This window comes from Physeter macrocephalus, chromosome 1 (genome assembly GCF_002837175.3).
Source record: "Physeter macrocephalus isolate SW-GA chromosome 1, ASM283717v5, whole genome shotgun sequence".
Classification (NCBI taxonomy): domain Eukaryota; kingdom Metazoa; phylum Chordata; class Mammalia; order Artiodactyla; family Physeteridae; genus Physeter; species Physeter macrocephalus.
The window spans coordinates 90,787,960-90,811,275 of record NC_041214.2 but is presented as its reverse complement, the minus strand read 5'-3'; the positions used below and the strand labels follow the sequence as shown (position 1 = coordinate 90,811,275).

The window sequence follows — 23,316 nt, the reverse complement described above, 5'->3', positions numbered from 1 at the left end:
AAAAAGTACTTTGCTTACTATCACTATGACAGTAGTGGCAGATTGGAATTTGAATCCGGAGGTGACTGTGACTACAAAAACCATGTTTTTCCCCCTTGCTGACTGCACATATTCTGCGTTCATTCAATATAAAAGAAAGATCTCTAAGGGTGGGGCTGCTCTGGAAGTACTCATGAAGAAAATCTGGAGCCAGGTTTTGAAAAAAAAAATGTAAAATTCACGTTAATGGGGAAGATAGCATTAAAAGTGAGTTGATAAATGAAGGAAGATCAAACAAAGGGATGCGTGTGTGGATATACTTAAGGAGGAGTAAGATCACTCTAAGTAGAGGGTCTGAGTGAGGACTGACGGATTCCTATTGGTTGACCGCATACCTGAAAATACAGAGGTAAACTGTTTAGTAGCGGAGGAAGCCGAGCAATGTCTCTAGGCTGCAAAATGGCTTGATAAGGGTTAGCAAGGTAGCAAGGGCACAAAAGGGGCGCTGAGGGGCACCCAAACGATGGAAATGTGAGAGTGTTAGACAAGACTTCTGAAAGTGGTCCTTGAGCTGAGGGACAAGAGACGGAAAGTAGAGATTTCAGGCAGAGAAGGGCATTCTAGGCAGAACAAAGGGCAAAGGCACAGAGGCCTGAGAGAACACGGGCGCCCAGGGCACTGGAGAACACACAGGTGAAGAGCTCTGGGTATTCCTGGAATGGGGGTGGAAGCTGGTAAGGAATGCACGGGCCCGATCGAAATACGGCTGTGTGGACAGGCCAAAGAACTGAGATTTTATCTTGGAAAAAAACCAGAAAGAAGTGTTCCAGAGCTGGATTTTAAGCAGAAAAGAGAATCGATGAGGGGTGTGCATTTGAGGAGGGGTAAGGCTAAATGCAGGGACACTAACTTGGAGAGTTGTGTGGGTTTTTTTTTAACTAGTAGTAAAATACCAGCAACTGTAACGGAAGATCCAGCTAGTAGCAGCACTTGTTGGAAAAGCCGAGAACCTGTAGTTGATGCAACAACGTCCTGAGACTCCGAGTGGTCAAGTCACCCAGCCAGCGGCGGAGGCTGAACACGAACCCGGGGTCCACACCAAAGTTAGCGCTCAGGTGGACCCCAACGATTACAACAGAATATACATCTAAGGGCAGAGCGGCTGTGTTAGGGTGTTACGATTAGGTCCCCACCCCACCCCTGCCTCGTCTCCTCTCCCAGCATTTATTTTTAGTGCGGCAGCACTGTCTCGGTTTTTACTTTTTGTCCCAGGGAGCTCTGCACGTCTCCCGGCCCGAGGACTCCCTCCGTCCCTCTCCACCCTCACAGTGGACTCCTCAGGTCCGCAGACCTCACCTGGCCCGGTCGAGATCCGGACCTGACCATCTCTCGCAGCTTCAGAAAAGCCCAAACGGAGTGAAGCACAGCCGCACTTGTAAAAGGAATTAACCGCCTCGGACTCCCGGCCCGCCTTGGCCCGCCCCCCGAGCTTCCGCTTCCGGGAAGGAGCCCGCCGAACGCCGCGCCTCATTGTCTCCGGCGCGCAGCCAAACATCCTCTCCTACCCGCAGCCCGGCGCCCTGCGCTTGCGCAATAGGGCCCTCCCGGCCCCGACTCGTCACACTCCGGCCGACGGCGAGAGAAGCACAGAGCTCCGGCGACCTAGGCGTGGCCAGGTGCGGGGCGGGGCCGGGGCCGGGGCCGGGGCAAGGCCGCGCCTGGAAGGGCCGGGCGAGCAGCTGGAGCGCTGGCCTGAGCAGGATTTCGGATCACTTGGGAGACCTGAGTTCTCCGTCCTGCGTCCCTGCAGCGAGGGTTTCCATGGAGGAGCGCTGCCCTGCATCAGCTGGGAGAAGTGGCGAAGGGGACCCGCCGGGACCAGAGGAAGGGACTGCGGTAGAGGGCGAACAGGTTTCTGAAGGAATTCCTCTGGCTCTGGGTTTTGACTGTATTTTTGTTGGTGTTTAGTATACCATTTTGAATGTATTTGTTCTTGATAATCAATAAAAATCGATCCTCGGTCTCGTTATCTCTGCGTAATTCTGATGGCAGTTTCAAATTTTTCATTTTGTGGCCCTCGATCTCAGAACGGCGCTCATTCGTTGCGATTTTGGTTTTACTTCCAAGCATAGTTGTTTACTCTTCAGTGGAGGTAATCACTGTTAATAAAGAATAACAATATCCTTACCATTGGCATGCTGCACGAATTTTAATGTGAATGTCTTTTTGTTTTTTTAAGGCATTTAGTTTTGGGTTAATGTTTTAAATCAAGTTGGGGAGAAATTAAAAACCCAATTGATTTCATTTTTTTTAAAGGAAAAAAATCTACGTTTTGAAAGTCTTAATTAGAATTAAAATAACCAAGAAACTGAAATCTGTCCACCAATATATTGCACACTCATACTGAGTGATTTGGGGAAACTAGGTATTTAATAAATTTAGCTTTGAATTAGATTAAATTGTGAAAACCTCTCCCTTCTTCATCCCTCTCCTATAAGTGTTTAACATATTCACCTGAGGATTCAGATGTTTTTCTTAGTTGACTTGACTTGTCAAAACTTATTCTGATTTTTCTTAATTAATACCTGCTTATTTTAAGAAAGCATGTATTAATTAATACATGCTTATAGATAAGAAATAAAAATCACCCATGATCCCACTACCTAGGGAACACCACTCTTAACATTGGTGCATTCCCTTCTAGACTTTTTCCAACTGTGTACAGACAGTCCACACTTATGATGGTCCGACTAAGGATTTTTCGACTTTATGATGATATGAAAGCAATATGCGTTCAGTAGAAACTGTACTTTGAATTCTGGATTTTGATCTTTTACCAGGTTAGCGATATGAGGTAAAATACTCTCTCATGATGCTGGGCAGTGCAGGGAGCCTCAGCTCCCGGTCAGCCACGCAATGAGGAGGGTAAACGATGGATACTCTACAGTGTACTGTGTCTGAGCATGTTTAATGTAGGCTAGGCTGAGCTATGATGTTCAGTAGGTTAGGTGTATTAAATGCATCTTTGATTTATGATATTTTCTTTTTTAAAATAGATCTTTACTGGAGTATAATTGCTTCACAATACTGTGTTAGTTTCTGTTGTACAACAAAGTGAATCAGCCATATGCATACATGTATCCCCATATCCCCTCCCTCTTGAGCCTCCCACCCATCCTCCCCTCCAGGTCCTCGCAAAGCACCAAGCTGATCTCCCTGTGCTATGCTGCTGCTTCCCACTAGCTATAACTATTTTACATTTGGTAGTGTATATATGTCCATGCCACTCTCACTTCGACCCAGCTTCACCCCCTGGCACGCCCCCCCCGCCCCCGCCGTGTCCTCAAATCCATTCTCTATGTCTACGTCTTTATTCCTGCCCTGCCACTAGGTTCATCAGTGCCATTTTATTTTTTTTTAGATTCCATATATATGCGTTAGCATACAGTATTTGCTTTTCTCTTTCTGATTTACTTCACAACAGTGCACAAGGGTTCCAATTTCTCCACATCCTCACCAACACTTATTTTCTGTTTTTTGTTTATTTTTTTGTTTTTTAAATTTACTTATTTATTTTTGGCTGCTTTTGGTCTTCATTGCTGTGCGCGGGCTTTCTCTAGTTGCGGCGAGTGGGGGCTACTCTTCGTTGCGGTGCATGGGCTTCTCATTGCAGTGGCTTCTCTTGTTGCGGAGCACGGGCTCTAGGCACGTGGGCTTCAGTAGTTGTGGCACGCAGGCTCAGTAGTTGTGGCACACGGGCTCTAGAGCGCAGGCTCAGTAGTTGTGGCACACGGGCTCTAGAGCGCAGGCTCAGTAGTTGTGGTGCATGGGCTTAGTTGCTCTGCAGCATGTGGGATCTTCCTGGACCAGGGCTCGAACCCGTGTCCCCTGCATTGGCAGGTGGATTCTTAACCACTGCACCACCAGGGAAGCCCTATTTTTTTGTTTCTTTAATAGTAGCCATCCTAACTGGTGTGAGGTGGTATCTCGTTGTAATTTTGATTTGCATTTCCCTAATGATTAGTGAGGTTGAGAATCTTTTCATGTCCTTATTGGCCATTTCCATATCTTCTTTGGAGAAATGTCTATTCAAATCCTTTGCCCTTTTAAAAATTGGGTTCTTTGTATTTTTGTTGTTGATTTTTAGGAGTTCTCTACATATCTGGATATTAATCTGTTGCCATATATATGATTTGCAAATATTTTCTCCCATTCTGTGAGTTGCCTTTTTACTCTGTTGAAATTGTCTTTTGAAAAATGATGTTTTTTTATTTTCATGAAATTTCCAGTTTGTCCCTTTTTTTCTTTTGTTACCTATGTCTTTGGTGTCACATCCAAGAAATTATTGGCATATCTAATGTCATGAAGATTTGCCCTGTGTTTTCTTCCAAGATTTCTATACTTCTAAGTCTTACATTTAGATCTTTGATCCATTTTTAGTTAATTCTCATATATGATGTTAGGTAAGGGTCCAACTTCATTCTTTTGCATGTGGATATCCAGTTTTCCCAGCATCATTTGTTGAAAAGACTGTCCTTTCCCCATTGAATGGTCCTGGCACCCTTCAAAAATTATTTGGCCATGTATGTAAGGGTTTATTTCTGGGCTCTCTATCTATTCCATTGGTTTATTTATCTGCCTTTATGCCAGTACCAAACTGTTTTTATTGTGGTAGCCTTGTGGTAAGTTTGAAATCAGGAAATGTAACTCCTCCAGCTTTGCTCTTCTCTTTCAAGATTGTTTTGGCTATTCAGGGTACCTTGAGATTCCATATGAATTTCAGGATGAGTTTTTCCATCTCTGGCACTGGGGTGTGATAGGGATTGGAATTGTGAATTACTTTGGGTAATAGTGACATTTAAAATATTTTTCAACCCATGAACATGGGGTGTGCTGCATTTATTAATGTCAATTTCTTTCATCATTGTTTTGAAGTTTTCATTGTACAAGTCTTTCGCTTCCTTGGTTAAGTTAATTCCTAAGTATTTTATTCTTGTTAAGGCTATTATACATGGAATTATAATATGTATAATATTATACATAGTGGAAATTTCCATACTGTACATACATGGAAATTTCTTAATTTTCTTTTCAGGTTGTTCATTGTTAGTTGTACAGGAATGTTACTAATTTTTGTGTGTTGACTTTGTATCCTGCTACTTTGTTGAATTCATTTATTAGTTCTAACAGTTTTTGTGTGTGTGTTGAATCTTTAAGATTTTTCCTGGGCATGCATGGTCACGTTCTAATTTTCCCTGTATAGCAACAATAGTTGCTTTTGAATATCCCAGTCTTTAATGTCTGACTCTCAAAAGAGGAAAAAGAGAAAAATGAAAGGAGGAAGAAGGGGTGCCAGCCCTTTAAATCCCATGAGTCACTTCAACCAGAGGGGGAGGGGCTTACAACAATGAAGGGATGTGCAACAACAGTGGCCACCCACCTCTTTGTCTGCACCTCTGTGATCAGAAACATCAGTCAGTGATCAGAGCACAGATATGCAGTATTTGGAGGACGGGGAGATTTTTGCCCACCGTGGCTCCCACAAGCTGTGTGCAAGGATGGCATCACTCAGAATTGCGTTTCAGCTTTAGGTTTTGTTTAGTCAATAGGAGTCACCTGGCAGAAGATAGGAGGGAAAGAGGAGAGAGATTGGAGAATTCCTCCCCTCTTAACACCATTCTGGCTGATGCCTTGGCTCTCTGAGACTACAACTCAGAAGCCACTGGGCTCCAGTTCTCTCCAGGCTCCAATAAAACATTTGCTCCCCTTGTCCCTTCAGGGTGATAATGTTTTGCTACTCTCTGGGTGTCTGAACACTCCTTGTTGGTTTCCTCATCCACAACTCTGTCATTAGAAGTCTAGCTGAGTGTGTTTTCTGTTTCCTACCATGATCAGACTCATAGAAAGCCACCATATCATCCAGAGGAAATACGTTAGTAGCTAGAATGGAGGGCGGTGTGTGGGAAGATGTGAGAGAACAGATGTGAGAGAAGCATAGGAGGTAAAATGAACAGGACTTAGTGATAAATTTGGGAAGTAAGGCAAAGGGGAGGTATTTACATTGGCCTTGGTTTCTAGGGTTTGCATCTGGATGGGTGGTGGGAGAGATGATATTTAGGAGGGAAGTTTATGAACTCATTTCCCCCCAACATTTTATTATGAAAAAAATTACAAACTAGGAACTCTCATTTTGGGGCATGTAGATTAGAAGTGCCTTGGAGTCATACAAGTAATAATATCAAGTAGGCTACTGGTTATTTGAGTCTGGAGCTTGGTGGAGAGATATGGACTACAGAAACACATTTCTCAGTCATCTGTGGTAACTGAAGCCATAGGCTTCTGAGTTTGCTCTCTGGTTACTTTCTCAGGAAAGCCTTTCCTTCCACCCCACTCCCGCAACCTAGTTCGTGTGCCCCTATACTATGCTGTTACAGCATCACTTTTCACTTATGTGATTAGTTATTTAATGCTGTCTTCCCAAGTAGAATTTATTATCTATGAAAGCAGAAAACTTAATCAGTGTAGCATCCCTAATACCTAGCACAATGCCTTGCACAAAGTAGGAATTTTTAAATTGTTGAGTAAATAAATGAACCAACCAGCGCTTGGACTGCTTTATTGCACTGGGGCTGCCAGCCACTTGAATGCTCCAAGACTCAGGATTATTCAGGACTCAGCCCTTTGAGCCTGATAGCGAAGTTTTGTATCATGGTTAACAACTCAGCTTGGTCTAGGCAGTATTTTGTAATTTAGTACGTTGGACCAGTGGATTTATCCAGTCAGCTCGCCTCTAAAGTGTGAAAACCTTTGTTCATGTTTAACCATGTTCCAGTTTATAGGAAAACACCAAAGTTGCAAAGTATATAAAAATCTAAACTAAAAACACAGTTAAGGTCTGTAGCTAGGAGACAAGATTCACAAAAGCTGTGGACTGAATGATAAATTAAATGTTAGGAACACGAGCTCAGCTCTGCTTGGAAAGATCTGAGACTGCCCTACTGCTTTCCCTCAAGCCATCTGGTGACATCTGGAATGATTTCTAACACAAGGGTTCTTAATCTTTTGAAATCCTATACAATTTTGAGAATTTGCTAAAAGCTTTATAGTTTTTCCTCAGAAAAATGCTAATGTGCACATTTACAAAACATTTTGATGTATACAATTTTATCAGAGGCATTCAGGAGCCTCTCCAAGAATTTCGGGTTAAGAATCCTACTCTTACATAATTCAAAACCAGCTTTCCACACTTGAGTGTCCAGTGCCTTCTCCTGCAGGGCCCTGGTGATCTTGGAAGCTGTTGGTTAACGAGGGGGAAGGAGGTGCCAGATTGAATAGCATCAAGGAGAGAGAGGGCATGGAGCACGGAGAAAATGAAATTGAGCCATAATCTTTGCACTTCCAACAGAAGCTTTAAAAGTATCTGCAGTCTTCACTTTAATCAAAATAGCTTAATTTAGGAAAGAAAGATCCCCCTTCTTTTTCTTAAAAAAAATCTTGGTTTTATTGCTTCCTGAGTGTTGTTCTTTTTAAAGGAGAAATACAAACCATATGTTACAGGGGTCTCAGTTTGACAGCTTAACTGAGGTCATGCTAGGATTCAGATATTTCTGGTCATGATAGGAAGGCCAGTGGGATGGGTCTGAGGCAGCAAGGATCAAGAGAGCCCCTTCGGAATGATCTCATCTAGGGAAGTTACACAAAGTAGCTGGTTTGGGACAATGTGTCAGGTTTGAAGGTCAAGTGTGATTTTACTACAGCACAGTGTCAGTCACTTATTGCCCTGCAGCCTCTATGGACTTGTCCCTTACCGAAGGAGAGAAACAGTAGTGATTAAAATGCTAAAAATTATTAAAATCTCTGTAAGGCATTGTGCAGAGGTTGCTGGCACCCATCCATATGCTTTCAAAGGTTGCTTATTGTGTACAAATGTGACTTCCTACCTAAGAGCTCTTTTTCTGGAGCAAAAAGAGCAAGCTCAGGCCATGAGCTGGGCAAGCTGTTAATGCCAGAAAGTTAATGGCCCTGGAAGAAGCCCTCAGTCAATGACAGATGGGAACAGGGTGAGGAAGCAGCCCTTAGCCAATGATGGAGAACTTCCTCACCCCTCAGGTTGGGGTAACTCTGAGATGTCTCCCAGAGTCCTCCAGCAGGATTGGGCTCCAGGGATAACTGGCTTGATAACACACCTCTATTTGCTTTCTTCCGTTCACCGTCTTACTTTCCCTACTTCCTTTCCACTCTTCCTGGGATTGCCTCCCAAATAAACTGCATGCACTTAAATCCTTGTCTCAGAGGCTGTTTCTGGGGGGAAACTCCATGCTAACATAGGCAGTGTGCATACAGGGCAGCACAAGTTTGGAATCAGACAGACCTGGATTCAAATTCCTTCTTATCAGCGACAATGAACAGCTTAATTTCCCTAAGACTGTTTTTTTCATCTATAAAATGGGGATAATCATACTGACTTCGTAAGGTCAGGTCATAAAGAAAAATTTGAGAATGTATGTAAAGTGTTGTCCACAGTGACTTGCACATAGTAAGTGCTTAATAAATGTTGGCTATTATCATTACCACAGTATTCTTAGTATTGTTAACACAGCATAGTGCAGGTAGAGGGAAAAGTTTTACACCCTTAGGGTGACTGCTGAAGCAGGTTGATTTGGGAGACGTGCTGGGACCTGATGAGCATCTGTGGCTTAGCAATATCAGTGGCTTAGAGGAAGCATCGCCACAGTGAGCCAGAGCAGGAGAGGAGGAAAACGGCGGGACACCAAGTGGTGGCTTTGAAGACAAGCAATGGGCAGTGCCCCACTGGTACTGCCAATGGCGCTTAGTCTCAACCGATGGCTGTAGTATGATCAATGATTTCATATCTGTGTTCAGGATTCACTCTGATGGCTGGGGTTTCATTAGCTTCACTCTTCAGGATTATGCTCAGGGCTACTGAGGTTTAGTTTCTAATTTCAAGCTGTTTTTCTCAAAGGTACGAAGGATCTTCTAACGTTTATTATTTTATGAACTTTTTGTCTTAGGGTCTTTCACGTTGGGGCGGTTCCCTCTACTCCCGTTCACTCCTCATTCCCAGGCCAGATCATATTTAAATATTTGACTGCAGTGAAAGAGAAACAGAGAGACTGAGGCAGGTTAAAGTATTTCACTCATTCTCTAAACCTGGTTAATTACAGCGCAGGGTTTCACCTGCAGTGCTTCAGCCTTTCAAACAGCCAAAGGTCCCAGAGTGGATGCAACTGATGGGCCACTTGGCTGACGGCAAACCGCAGGGAGGAGTAGTTGTTCCCCGCCCCCTGCAGGTACAACCAGAATGACTGTGGGGGTAGACTTCGTTTCAGCCCTTTTTACAGTTTCACTCTAGGTCAAAATCAAGGGCCTGTGGTGACATCCCATCACGATCTTCTTTTACTTAGTTAGACACTAATAGGCAAAAATGTCCCCAATTCAGTAGAGAGATGCATATATATGAAAAAAGCAACCTAAACATGATCTTTATACAAAAAACAACTCTGAAGAGGGGATAGTACTACAGATAGGAGGGACCGGGCAACCTGGGCACACCTGGCCTTAAGAACAATAACCACCCAGCCTGTGGTTCTCATTGCTTCCTGGGAGAAAGAAAAATCTTCTGGTGACCTTGTCAGAAGGTCTTAAGCTCATGCAGGGGATTTTCCTGAGAGGGTCTCATTACATCTGGATATGGTGTCAGACACCTTAATATGGACACTTCAATAATCATCTCTGAAATGCTTTTTTAGTATCTCTCAGGGCCACTTACGTTAAAGTGATTTAAGTTCGTGTCTTATCTTCACGTTAGACTGTGAGCTCCTAGAAGGCAGAATTCACATATGATTTATTTGTATAGGCCCAGAAGCCAGCATAGTTCCTGGCTAGGGCTGCTAGGTGTAGCAAAAGAATAAAACGGAAATTCCTAAAAACTGATTGTTTATCCAAAATTCAAATTTAACTGGGTATTCTGTATTTTATCTGGCAATCCTATCCCTGGCATACAGCTAACCTCAATAAATATTGGTGAGCGAGTGAATGAATGAATGAATGAATGACCATCAAAGCAACAAATGAAGAAATAAACCGGTAAAAACATGGATTGACCACGTAAAAGCTACTCATGTGAATTATGCCTAACAATTGTAAAACGTCAAAACTGTGTCTGGACAACATTCTGCCTTTGAAAATCTGACAGCCTGGCTTTCACTTGAGATGCATTTTCTTTCTTTTTTTTTTTTTTAAACATCTTTATTGGAGTATAACTGTTTTACAATGGTGTGTTAGTTTCTGCTTTACAGCAAAGTGAATCAGTTATACATATACATATGTCCCCATATCTCTTCCCTCTTGCGTCTCCCTCCCTCCTACCCTCCCTATCCCACCCCTCTCGGTGGTCACAAAGCACCGAGCTGATCACCCTGTGCTCTGCATTTTCTATCAGTGTTTCATCAGCCACTTTACTCAGTGTCCATGTGGGAAGAAAACTAATCTTCTGTTACTGGACGTGTTTTGTTCCAACAGTTTTACATCATAATTCCACACATTTCTGATTTCATATGTTTGCCTAATTGTTTATTAGTGTGTACCAGTTTCACAGGAAAATTGACATTGGATGGTATATGGGGTTCAGTCATTCTGAAGCACAGTCATCTCTGTATCTTCCTTTAAAATTGCCAAAACCGTGCTTTTACTCCAGCCGAACCCTGGGGTTTTGGGTAAAGTCATTCACCTTGATTAAACCATCAGGACCAATACTGTTTGGGAAAAAAATATATATTTGGGGGTTAGCTCATTTAACAATTAATCTTAAGAAAGACAATATATAAGCAACTCTCTCACTCCAAAGTAATTCTGCTGTGGCTCCTGCCCTCATCACCCTCTTTTTCTCCGAACTCTTGACTGCCTGTTCCTCCCTCTCCCCTCCCACCCCACTGGTCAAACCTGAAAGGGAGCCAGAGTCACCTACTGTGCTTGCTGAGACACAGCCACCGGGCCCCGTCCCCAGAGTTGCTGATCTGATGGACTTAGGGCGCAGCCTGAGAAATCCCATTTCTAACACGTTCCCAGGTACTGCTGCTGCTGGTCTGGGTAGCACTCTAAGAATCACTGTTCTATACCATTATTTCTCTTCTGTTTCTCCTTCTCTTTCTGAACCCTATTTATTTTTCTGTTTTGTTTTGGTTTTTTTTGTGTTACGCGGGCCTCCCTCTGCCGTGGCCTCTCCCGTTGCGGAGCACAGGCTCCGGACGCGCAGGCTCAGCGGCCATGGCTCACGGGCCCAGCCGCTCCGCGGCATGTGGGATCCTCCCGGACAGGGGCACGAACCCGTGTCCCCTGCATCGGCAGGCGGACGCGCAACCACTGCGCCACCAGGGAAGCCCATGATCCTTATTTACTGTTCTTCACAATATTCCTCTGTTCCCAGAGAAGTGTAATACAGTAACCTCACTATATCTTGGCCTGCTAGATTTGTTTTCCGCATACTCTTTCCCCTCCAATTGGTAAATGTTTACTTACACTTCCCGTTCAATGTAGTTGAGCATTCGACTGACGTGTGATGCAGAGATCTCCCCATCCACTTCAGCGATATACGTGTAGAGAAACTGGAAGGTGCTGAAAGGGATCCGGGGAGGGCCACCATCGTGGTCAGATGACAGCACTTCACACACTATCTTGAGAGATTTGGCAATGGTCTGTAAAGGCATAAGGTTAAATGAGGAGGAGGTCACTATTCCAAACTAAATTCCTAAGATCAGTTTAGATAACGACAAAGAAAAAGAAAACCTTGCTCTCATAAAATAAAGTGGGGATGATGTAATATTCTGGAAAGCTTGAATTTTTTACACCCAGATGTCATTTAACACAATCCCAAAATATTGAATATCTACTGGGTGCCTTTCTTTTTCCTTTCCTTTCTTGGTTGGAGGGATACTTTCAAGGAATTAAGTATATAAGCTGTTGAATGCTTTAAGACATTTATTACTTTAATTAGAACAATCTCACTAAAGGAGGGGAATTTGCTTTTGTAATCTACAAAATGAGAATGATTTCTTCTTACTGCCCTGCAGTCTTCTCTCTAAAGGGCTGAAGTGATTAGTCTAGCTTGTGTACTCCAGTGAGACACTTGGAGCAATGCCACAGGAGGCGGGCAGACCACTTTCATTTCCTCTCTCCTGCCCTTGGGAGTTCTCTCCTGGAGGCCATCGTGAAGCACTGTGTGAGGCAGTGTGCCAGGCGCTTCCACAAAGGAGGGTGGGAGGGTGGGCACACAGGAGGCTGGTAAGAGGTTGTCAGAGAGGATGGGAGGCCACGTGCATGACTCGCGGTCAGCATGACAGTGATTTTGGGTATATTTGTGAGCATGTGTGCACTGAACTTCCCAATTTCCATCTATAGCTCATCCTCTCTGCTTCTAAAAAAAACCCTACTGCCCTATTGCCTTTGTTCTGTAGTCCTCTTCCTGCAGCCTCATCCAAATTGGGGTGCTGTTATGGGCTGAGTTATGTCCACGCAAAATTCATATGTTGAAGCCCTAACCCCTAGAACCTCAGAATGTGACTGCATTTGGAGATAGGGCCTTTAAAGAGCTAATTAAGTTAAAATGAAGTCATCAGAGTGGGTTCTAATCCAATAGGTCTGGTGTCCTTATAAGAAGAGATCAGGATGCAGAGAGGGAACGGGAGAGAGAGAGACAGACCAGACACATGCATGCAGGGAGGGACAACCACGTGAAGAAAGAGGGAGACGATAGCCATTTACAAGCCAATGAGACATCTTGAGCTCAGACTTCCAGCCTCCAAAACAGTGAGAAAACAAATTGCTGTTGTTTAAGCCACCCAGTCTGTGGTACTTTGTTACGGCAGCCTTAGCACACTAATAAAAGTGCTTTCTACCCCGAACATCTTTTATTGATTATTCAGATAACTCAAATTCTATTGCCCTTATACGATTTTCAAATATTTTCAAATATTTAATAAACAGATGAATGGATAAGAACTCTCTAGACTGGAGCTTTTTGGTAAACTTAAATAAATCGAAAGCAAACAGAGATCTGCATTCTGTTGCACAAGAATTTTTGGTCAGATGGGGATCCACTCCATAAGATAGCCTGTAAGCATCTTACAAGCCTCATTTTCAAACTCAGAGGCGAAAGGCTCAGAAAGTGAATTACTTGCTAACAAAACATGCCCTTCCTTCCAGTGAACACAATTACACGATCTCTTCTTGTATATGATTGGTAGGTATTCTAGAGGAAGGAGTGGTGAAGGGGAAGAGGAACACAGGTCTGCATACTGTAGCATTGTGAATCACATGCAGATTCGGGAAGCAAATGCACCTGCTTCCTAAAATTCCTGCCATTAGATTCTTCTATAAGGAGGGGGCTGGATTTTCCACTTGGCCCAGAGATCATGGCTGGCTGGTGAACTGGCAAAGCAAGGAGGGAATTTCTGGGCTTGCCTCCAAGAATGTAGCGATTAGCAGGAGTGCCACCCTCCTCCAGATGGTGACACCCTGACCACCCTTACATTTAAGTTCCCAGCAATAGTCCAACGTGAACCAAGTGGGCAAAATGGGATGGGCCCTGGATCCATAGGGCACCCTTTATTTACAGACTAGACCTTCATGCTGACTTCGCCTCTAGGTGTTCTTTGACATAGGGATGATGGGGAGCAAAGTCAGACACCGGAGTACCTCTCAGAATTGGCGGGGTCCACTGTTTTCCAGAGCCAGGCCTGATGGTGTCTCAGTGGAAGCAGAGAAGGTGGAATTGAACCACAGGATGTTAGAGATCAAAGGACCTCACGGAACATGTAGGCCAACCTCCCCGTTTTAGCAGGGAGGTAGAAAGAATTCACCCTCATGGTTTCCTCTGCCCAGTTTGGGTGGCAGCCATGTCAAAGTAAACCTTACAGCTGCAGAGGGAGGGTTGGAATCTGATTTCCCGAAGTCACTCTTGGTTACTGTGAGGTATGTGGACACGGAGAGGACTCAGACACCTCCAAGGTGCTGAGGGGCTGTGACACAGAGCACCAAAGGCAGGGAGCAGTTGAGGGCAACCCAGAAGAGACTTAAAGAGGCCCTGAGCACCAGGGAGAACGGAGGTGAGCTGGCTGGGGGACCGTCGTGCTGTGAGAGAGACCAAAGCCTTCCGCTGCACAGCTAGTGACCACACAGACGAGTATTTCCATGGAGACAAGAGATGCCAGAGAGGACCAAGGGATGTGGGAACCCTCCTCTTGGCTGCTCTGTGATCCCAGCATCACCACTTTCCTTGAAGAACTGCCACCTTGAAGAGAGGAGCAGTGGGGAAAAATCTGAGCGACCGAGCAATTCACCTTAAAGCTGTTTTCGGTTATTGCAGCAGGTGAAAAGTCCTGGGTTGGGTTGAATCTACTTATTTTCTTACTCCACCCTTCCCGGGTAGGGTAGATGGGGAAGAGCAGGATTAACGACAGAGAAAGTATTGGTACTCTTCCCCCCTCCTTGGACATCTCTGAATATAGTGTGAGTAAACTTGTGACCCCGTGAGAATTTCATAAATTGTGCCCATTTTTTATTTCTCCCCTGTGATTTTCCTCAACCCTTGGGGCTATTTCCACAGAAGTGTGATAGTGCTGACTGGAAACTTCTCTGCCTCTGCTGCTGAGAGTAGTTTATTCGTTGCATAAGGGTGCTAGAAAGGGCAGCGAAGAAGGAAAAAACCCCCCACGAATGGCCTCTCCTCTCTAAAGAAATAATTAGGCTGAAAGTTCAGCAGCATCCACAGGAAAAGTTGGACTACAGTATTTCTGGTAACTTTTCTACAAACAAAAGTGTCTAATGTGCATACCCAGGATATTCGAGAAGAAAGAACAAGATTGTATTTAAATATACTGAATGATTCAAACTACCTTTTTCGTACCATTTAGTTTTGGCAGAGGCAATAATTTTCTCATTAAGTTTTAAACTTGTATGTATTTCAGGGATTTAAAAAAAATCATTTTTCTGACTCATTTTCATTTAAGTTATTATAATAGTGTTTAACAAGAGTGAGTCCACATATAAGATGATACCTAAAGCTTTTAAGTATGTATATGAACTGGTTTCTTTAAAACAGGAAAACGGCTTTTGCCGCTGTAAATCAAGTCAAATTTGGAAAAGGCATGAATTTGTATGAGCATCCTGCATCCATGGGGATGTCAGGACTATGCTGGAAATAGCCTCATCTCTCCTTCCCTGCTCTCTTCTCTCTGATTTTGCTATCCAATTATGCTTGTCAAATAGTAGTTTTCGATAAGGCTGCACCTCTTTTTAAAAAATCTCTATTGGTATATCTTCTAGGTGTCTGAAACCCAAGTATAAGCCAATCTTCTACAGCTGGCTCTTGGTTATCTTTAGGAATATGAATGGAGGGAGTGGAGTGGTACTGAAATTCATAAATAATCCAAAACCTGCATTTTAGTCAACCTCTCCCCAGAGCCTGGTGACAGCTTTCCCCTCTCTCCTCCTAATCCCTGCTTCTGGCTGATGAGCAGAGAAATGACCTTAATTCAGAGAGGAGAAGGAGTAGACAAGAAGCGGCACGCTCCTCACGAACCCTGGAGAGTTGACTGTGTGTACTTACCAACCCCCCCCCCGCCAGGTCCCGAGAGATTTTCCCTTAAGGAACAAAAACCATTAAAGCTAACTTACAACTCCAAGAGAGCTGCAAGAAAGGGCGAGAAACTTCAGCCACTCAATCTCCTCCGTGAAGCAGCCCACATTCATCACACTATTAAACAGGTTGGGTGGGAGATTCAGCACCTTCCACAACTGGGCCAGCTCATCTGCATGGACGATCAGTCTGCCAGCAACCTGCGGGGCCGGGGACAGACACAAGACAGGGAATGAGGGACAGGACAAGAGAAGGCCCTGGTTGTCCTAGCACACAGCAAGGGGTGGGGGAAGGTGTCGGGGGTCAACAGAGACTCTGTTTGGCAGTTCTCTTTGTAAGGGTAGAGAAATATTCAGCCTAGTGAAGAACGTTCTGAGATATAATCATTCAGACTTCAGGTATCAGAGTTATGGGGAAAACATACATGTATATTACACTTTAATTTTTTTCTAGTGCTTTTATTATCTGCTGTTTCATCCCTAGGTTGTCCCTGTAAGGCAGATAAAGCAGCCTGAAAATGAAACCAAGGGGCAGAGAACTTGTCTGAGACCACTAATTCGTGGTGAAACTAGAGCTAGATGTTAAATCTCTTGCTTCTAGACTCCGCTGAGTTCTTTGCACTAGACCCTGAATGCATCGCTCACGCTTTCCTGGGAATAACATGGGGTCTGTGGTCTGGATGCCTAATGTTGCTTGGTCCCAGGTACCTCGGATCTCTGCCATGTCTACTGCACGAGGTGCTTGGTGGTCAAGAGGGAAGGGCGCAAATGGCCAGTTGTTGGCCAACAATGCAAAAATGGTGCAGATGCCCCAGTGAAGTGCTACTACACCTTCCCTGGTCCTCTGATTCCATTTCCAGTGAAATGCTAAGCCTCTGGGATTAAGGCAGTTGGCTAAGTCAGTCCTGAATCACTCCAGACCTCGTGGTCCTGGATCCTAAAGTGAGGTATAGTAGTGCTAAGCCATTTTTCTTGGGAGTTGGCCAAACTGCAAGCTTTCTCAAGACAGACCCTCCTCATCCATTCACAGGACAGTTCCCAGGACAATATGGCTGTGGAGAGAGCCTAAAAGCTAGGCTATGTCTGCACCTGGGGTAACTGGGGAACTATAATATGCCCCTCCCCAACTGTGATTGGCATCTGGGCTTGATCAGTAAGGGAGACACTGGCAAGGCATGTGGACCTGCACTTTCTGGAGAGAAGGAATTCACATTGCATTGAGCCCCTGGACATTCTGCCAGCTTCAGGACGACATGGGATGACCCAACTGACAACTCAGCTTACAGCCTATTTCACCATGATTCCTATTTCCCCACAGGAAGATTTACTCTCAGTGCATGGTTTAGTGAATTTTAAGACAATGGTGAATCAGTTATACATATACATATGTTCCCATATCTCTTCCCTCTTGTGTCTCCCTCCCTCCCACCCTCCCTATCCCACCCCTCTAGGTGGTCACAAACCACCGAGCTGATCTCCCTGTACCACGCGGCTGCTTCCCACTAGCTATCCACCCTACGCTTGGTAGTGTATATATGTCCATGCCACTCTCTCACTTCGTCACAGCTTACCCTTCCCCCTCCCCATATCCTCAAGTCCATGATTATTCCCGTCCTACCCCTAGTCTCTTCATGACATTGTAAAACAGTTATACTCCAATAAAGATGTTAAAAAAAAAACAGCTTTATGAAAATAAATAAAATAAAATAAAATCAATTAAGCATTAAAAAAAAAAAAGACAATGGTGGCCAGGTGACTTTTGTCTGTACACACCCAACCTCGACATCATCCCTACATTCCCCCTCTGTGCTGCCGTTTGGCCCTTACCTGAGAATGCAGGATCTTTAACAGGTCCGGTGTAAGCTCAGCCCAGCTAGACAAAGTCACTCGCTCAGACCACTCTCTCACTGGAGGAATCTCTCCACGGGACACAGCCTCAAAATAACTACAAGAAAAAAAAGTTGGGGGGCTAGGGGGAGCAGCCTCTACCTCAGTGGCCTCTGGATGCTTTGGGAATCCCCTCTCCCTTTTCTTTGAGGGAAGGGATGGAGGAAAGAACATTTATTAAGTGGCTTCCATATGCCAGACACTGTTTTTAGTTCATTTATGTACAGGAAAAGCCTGAATGTGTTACTTTACACTTAAGGTATAGAGATGGCTTAGGGAATAAAAAGATTTGTTCTTCTCTAAGGATGAGGAGTACCAAAAGTTTGGTATGGTATTCCCTGAAGAATATTAGGTCTGGGTATTTTTTTCAGTCATTCCCTCCTAAGTGTTTTATATACATGTGTGCATGTGCACACACAGAGACACACACATACAGGCATATATATTGAGATAGATAATATATTGATATATGTATTGTATATGTACATATGCATGTCTATGTTATGTATGTATATTAAAGGAGAGAGAAAATTGTTATTTTAAATCCCCCACTCTTTTTTATGAAGGAAGAATCCTAGTACCTGGAGGATCTTTTTCTTTCAAATATAAAAGTCTTTATGCTTGGTACGATGGCTATCTACATACTTAAAGTTGGTCTTAGGTAGTAGTAGGGGGTAATCTTGGAAAGAGCAGTTGGAAGAAAATTAAAATGACTTCCATAAGAAAGGGGAGGAGATGGGGTGCTCTGGGGGGTGAGCCTGGAAGAGTTTCCAGCTGGAAGAAGTGAGGCTTGGGGCTCCATCGGGGAGGGGAGAGAAGTTTGGCAGGGCACTAATGGAGGCTCAGGTGAGAAGACAAGCGCAAAAAGGGTTTGAGATGAACTCACATGGGGTGTGTGCTGTAAAATCCTCCTCTATCTTTCTTCAGAAATTTCAGTAACATCTGCCTGCCCGTCAGTGCTTTGTGGAATGGACTTTGTTTTGGTGCAGTGTGGAAGAACACTGAGCCCTGTTTTGGGATTGATCTATGATGGGAAGAGGCTGCCTGCAGCAGAGAATGGACATGAGCAGTTGATACCTGGGGCACCGATGCCATTTGGAAGGGCCTGTCTTCACCAGAAGCCTTGTTATTGACGACCCCTGGATCACAGCCTCTGCCCCCTCTCTTATTAATTTCTCCAGATCCAGGTAATATAAAAAGAATACAGAGGGAATTTTATAAAAGCCATACAATGATGGGGCAAACCACTCTTGGTCTCTAAGCCACTGCACAAGGCAGAGCAACGGCTTCCAGTACCAAAACACCTTCCAGGCACCCCTTGGAGGTCACCAGCAGGGAGAGCAGAAGAAATGCTTTCAGGCGACCTCGACCAATGTGCATGAGCGGTCTCCGCAGACAGGTCAGTGGTCGGGTGGGTGTGGCTCAGCGGCAATGTCCTTGGACCTTGTAGCAGAGTTGGTCAGAGAACGTGGAAATGAGGCTGTAGTCATGGATTTCATCCTCTATGGGTTATTTAGCTTCTGCTGCAGTGAGCAGTTCCATGGTTCTTCCAATGCGTGTGGTCACGCTTATCCACCACAAGACAAATTAGTTTATGTCCTGCTGATGTCTGGTAGATGGTTTCTTCATGGACAACACACATGCAGGGAAACTTTTTGCTTGTGGTGAATTAAGTAGACATTTCATCCTGGAAATACTTTGTGGAGTTTTACCTCTAAAATGCTGCAGGCTTGTAAGTTACATAAAACCGTCTGACAAGTGCTTTCCGCGTCTGAATACATGGAGAGTGTTCTTAGATCATGTTCTCCTTTTTCACTGTAGTTAAACTACAGACTGATTCTTCACAGATATCTAAGACATTTATAGCACATGATACAATATGGGAGCAAGCTGGCTACAACAGTGGTATGTTTTCTCCCATAAATGTCAAGGACGATACCAAGAAATGTCATTTTTCTTGCTATAAAAGCAGTGCAAGAACAATAAAATGGGGTTTCAAACTATTGTATAGTATAGAACAAAGTCTGTCTGAGTGTGCCAAAAGAAATTAGTCTTCTGACGCTAAAGTTCAATCTTAGAGGTAATATATAAAATCTAGACTAGAAAACTAAACAGAGTTCATTAGTAGGCAAAGCAACCCCATTTGTGTCTGTTTTTATGAGCACCACGGGCTTATTTTCCTTCCATTTGTAAAAGCTTCGTCCTAGCCCGGCCCAGGAGCAGGAGTGCACTGGCCGGAGACTCTGTGAGGCTCCTCTTAGATTACGTCGTGAGCCTTCTCAAAGGTGTCCGCACCTTCTTCTCACCACCTGTCCACTGCACCTCCTCCACCTCATGCTGCGGACATTCTCCCCTCCCCCAACCCACCAGCTCCGCTCTGCAGCCTCTCACTCCTCACTCCCCTCTCCCACTGAAGCCCTACTAGGGAGGTCATCCCCAAGCAGTAAAAATCGCCTGAAAATGGTCCCCGGGAGGTCTGGTCAGCTCCTAACTCCTGCCCCAAGCCTCACTTCCCCAGTTCAAGCAGGCACTTTTGTCTAAGAAGCAATGACGTAGCTGGGAGGCTTTGTGTGTGAAGCTCTTTCAGCCTCAGCCAGCAGTTATTGTGTAAGCTCCTTCCATTGAGCAGCCTCTGGAGGTGTCTCCTGAAGGAGGACACCTGTGGTTGAGGCACGCTGTTTGCAGCCAAGCCGGGGCTCCGCCTGCCCCCATCACTCTTGCCTCGCTTCTCCAGAATGCAACGTGTACCGTGTGGACATCCTTATGCGGAAGGAACGTACTAGTTCAAAGACACAGTCAAGAAAATAACAGTTTCCCCAAAGACAAGATACAAAGTGTCTGGCTGGGGCGCAAGAATGAGTTTTAACAGCAGTAGAGGAAGGTGTCCCATTCAAGGAGTAAACTCAGGAGCGAAGCCACTTGGACTGATCCCACACAATCCTCCACCTGGGCGCATCACATCGCTCCCCCACAGGTGCACTGCTGCCATCTAGTGGTTAAACCTGAGGATGAGGCCCTGGTTTACACCAGGGAAAGGCAGGCTAAGCTCCGTGGGATTCTGAATCCTTATTTCCACGGGGACGTGGGTGGGGGAGGGGTGGAGGTGGAGGGCAGCGACAGGGTGGAGTGTGCGTGTGTGATGTGATGTGGTACCCTAACTCTTGCTGATTGCCCTATAGGACACTTTGCCTATAGCCCTGGCGTCCTATTGCTCAGTCTCGTTCCCCTGGGGGAGGGCCTCCATCCTCGCCCGGTTTGCTGTATTTAGGTGTGGATTTTAAAGCACCAAAGCAATGCAAGAACTGAACATCCCAAAGATGATGCCGATCAGTCCCGACTCCCAGGCTGCAGCCGTGACAACCTCCTCAGTTTTCCAAGACCTTCCTTCCTCCACCCCCTACCTCCACCTCCAATGGGAACCAGGGGCTGGAGGTGAGAAAGGAGTACGTACTCTGCGGCCCACTGGATGAGATCTTGCGGCTGGGTCCGAATGGCGGCTTTGGTAAATTGCTTCAGCAATTCCGGCAGCTCCGGGGGCATGCATCTTTGGTTATGTGTCTGAGGCATTGATTGGTTGACCTATTGTCGACGTTGGGGAGGGGGGGAGGAATAAACAAAATGAGAATCTTTGAATCGTAAAATGACAGGAATCTTGGACAGGAGGTCATCCAGCCTCTGTTAGACACTCTCAGTATTGGGAAGTTCACTACCCAAGACAGATCTCCAAGGTTAGAAAGTGTTTCACGAATCCCTGCTTTTTGTTGTTGTAATTCCTTCATTTACATCAAAAACACAGAATACTATTTGTTCGTTAAAAAGTAGAGATTAACAAGAGGTAAGCAAAAATATCCCTGACAATATCCCAAAATACTGGCTGTCTCCTTCCAGAATTTTTTCAATGTAAATATATATTTGGATATATAAAAATGGGGACATACAAAACAGCTTATTTACTCAACATCTTGTCATGACCATCTTCCATATCATACAACTCTTATTGGCTCAATAAGCATCGTAGCAAAATTTACTCTGTGAATCCTCTATTACTTGACGTTGGGTTACGTATTTCCAAATAAAAATAATCATTAAACAGCCATTTGATGAACCTCTCTCTGTACATTTGCAGGTACTCATCCACTTTAATTGTAAAAGAGAAACTTGTGTATTTCTCTAAAAAAGTTCCAGGACAAATTGAAACAAAACATGAAAATCCATAGATGGTATGCAACACTATACACAAATAAACAGCAGATGAAAAGTCTTTGCTTTTAGTAGAGAAAGAGAGACTAGATGTTCTGAAAAGCCCTGTCTCTTCAAAACACCTGGATACAAGACAAATCCGATCAAATATACCTCTCAAATTGCCTTGCTGAGCTTGCAAGAAAGTGAGGGAAATCCTCATGTGCCAGATTAAGTGAGTAAAGCAGAAACCAGAGTGGAAAGCAAATGAAGAAATTAGGGCTGACTTGGGGGCAAATGTAGACACCAGGAACTTGAAGCTTTGAGATAAATGGCCAGGCAAGGACTGAAGAAGTAAATAGCTGAACGGAAGACTCTCTTATCTCCCCAAATCTGAAACCCTCCAAGGCTCACACACTCTCAGTGTGAAAGGGTGGGACTGAAAATATCTGCCTAATGGCAGGGGGGAAGAGGCACAGAAATCTTTCTCTCTTGCTGCTACTTTTTGGAGGAGAAATAGTCTTCCACGAATTTGTAGCCACAATCTAGGTCTAAGTTTTAAATTTATACCACCAGCCTGGTTGGGAAATCTCAAGAAAAGAAACCAAAGTGGCCTCAGGTTGGTGGTACTCCATTATCTTTCAATTTATGTTCTTTTATTTAGAGGAAGAAGAGTATAAAGATATTAATTTTAAACTTTGTAAAAAGTCAAGTACACATGGCAAAATTTCAAGGGTAACTACTATAAAAGTAATATAACCACCAAATCAGTAGAAAGGAGAAGAGGAATTAAAAGCACTAACAACACAAAACAAATTGACTGATCCAAAAGAAGGCAAGAAAGGAGGGGCTGGGGGAAGCATAGGAAAGGTGGATAAAAAACATGATAGAGGAGAACCCATATATATCAGTAATCACAATAAAAAGGAAAGGTCTTAAATGTGCCAGTTAAAATACAGAAATTATCAGACTGGATTTTTAAAATATCCAGCTGTAGGCACATCTGAAAAGACACAAGGACCAGAAAGACTGAAGGTAAAAGGATATATGGATAAAATGGCAATAACCAAATGAAAGTTGATGTAGATGTGTTAATACCAGACAAAAGAGACTTTAAGGCAAAATGCATTGTTAGGAATAAAGAGGGTCACTACATAATATAAAAGCTTCAGTTCATTGGGAAGATAGCACAGTTCTCAATGAGTGTGCTACAGACATCACCATGGGTGAATCTCATGATGCTGGATGGAAAAAGCTGTATACAGTTTAGGGTCACAAATATAATAAGAATAGTATTACAAGAAATTTAATTATAAATAAATATAAGAAAGAGCAAGGGATGATAAACACAAATTCAGAATGGCATTATCCTCGGTAGGGGAGGGAGAGGGATATCATCAGGGAGACACAACAGGAGTTCCAACACTATTAGTAATGTTCTGTTTCAAGCTGGATGGTAGCTGCCTACATGTTTGTTTCATTATTTTTTCTGCCTAAATTTACATTATGCATTTTATTCGTATGTATGAAATATTTCATAATTTAAAAAGAGTTCCTGCTACAAGTTGATTGTTTCTGATAACTTTTCATTTTATCTAGCAAAGGGCAGTGACTTAT

At 44.0% G+C, this 23,316-nt stretch overlaps 2 protein-coding genes across 2 annotated transcripts in view; both read right to left on the bottom strand.

The window, feature by feature from the left end:
• The window catches only part of CCDC14 (coiled-coil domain containing 14), a 42,903-nt gene extending 41,486 nt beyond the window's left edge, over positions 1 to 1,417 (bottom strand). The window contains exon 1 of the mRNA XM_024120306.3: positions 1,336 to 1,417. Coding sequence (XP_023976074.2) covers positions 1,336 to 1,365 — 30 coding nt within the window. The 5' untranslated portion in view covers positions 1,366 to 1,417. The remainder of the gene's footprint in view (positions 1 to 1,335) is intronic.
• A 9,133-nt stretch (positions 1,418 to 10,550) lies between these two features.
• ROPN1 (rhophilin associated tail protein 1) lies at positions 10,551 to 21,087 on the bottom strand. The gene is made up of 5 exons (XM_007115784.3): positions 20,972 to 21,087; positions 17,461 to 17,578; positions 15,673 to 15,834; positions 11,518 to 11,693; positions 10,551 to 10,754 (listed from the first exon to the last, which is right to left on the bottom strand). The coding sequence occupies exons 1-5, from the start codon at positions 21,085 to 21,087 to the stop codon at positions 10,688 to 10,690; spliced, it is 639 nt and encodes a 212-aa protein (XP_007115846.1). The 3' UTR covers positions 10,551 to 10,687.
• Between the last annotated feature and the right edge of the window lie 2,229 nt (positions 21,088 to 23,316).

What these genes read in the sequence shown, in the direction of transcription:
- ROPN1 (XM_007115784.3), bottom strand. Translation starts at nt 21,087, where the DNA reads ATGCCTCAGACACATAACCAAAGATGCATGCCCCCGGAGCTGCCGGAA. An exon ending in CTCATCCAGTGGGCCGCAGA is followed by an intron (nt 17,579 to 20,971) that starts GTACGTACTCCT and finishes TTTTTCTTGTAG; the next exon opens with TTATTTTGAGGCTGTGTCCC. An exon ending in TAAAGATCCTGCATTCTCAG is followed by an intron (nt 15,835 to 17,460) that starts GTAAGGGCCAAA and finishes CCGGCCCCGCAG; the next exon opens with GTTGCTGGCAGACTGATCGT.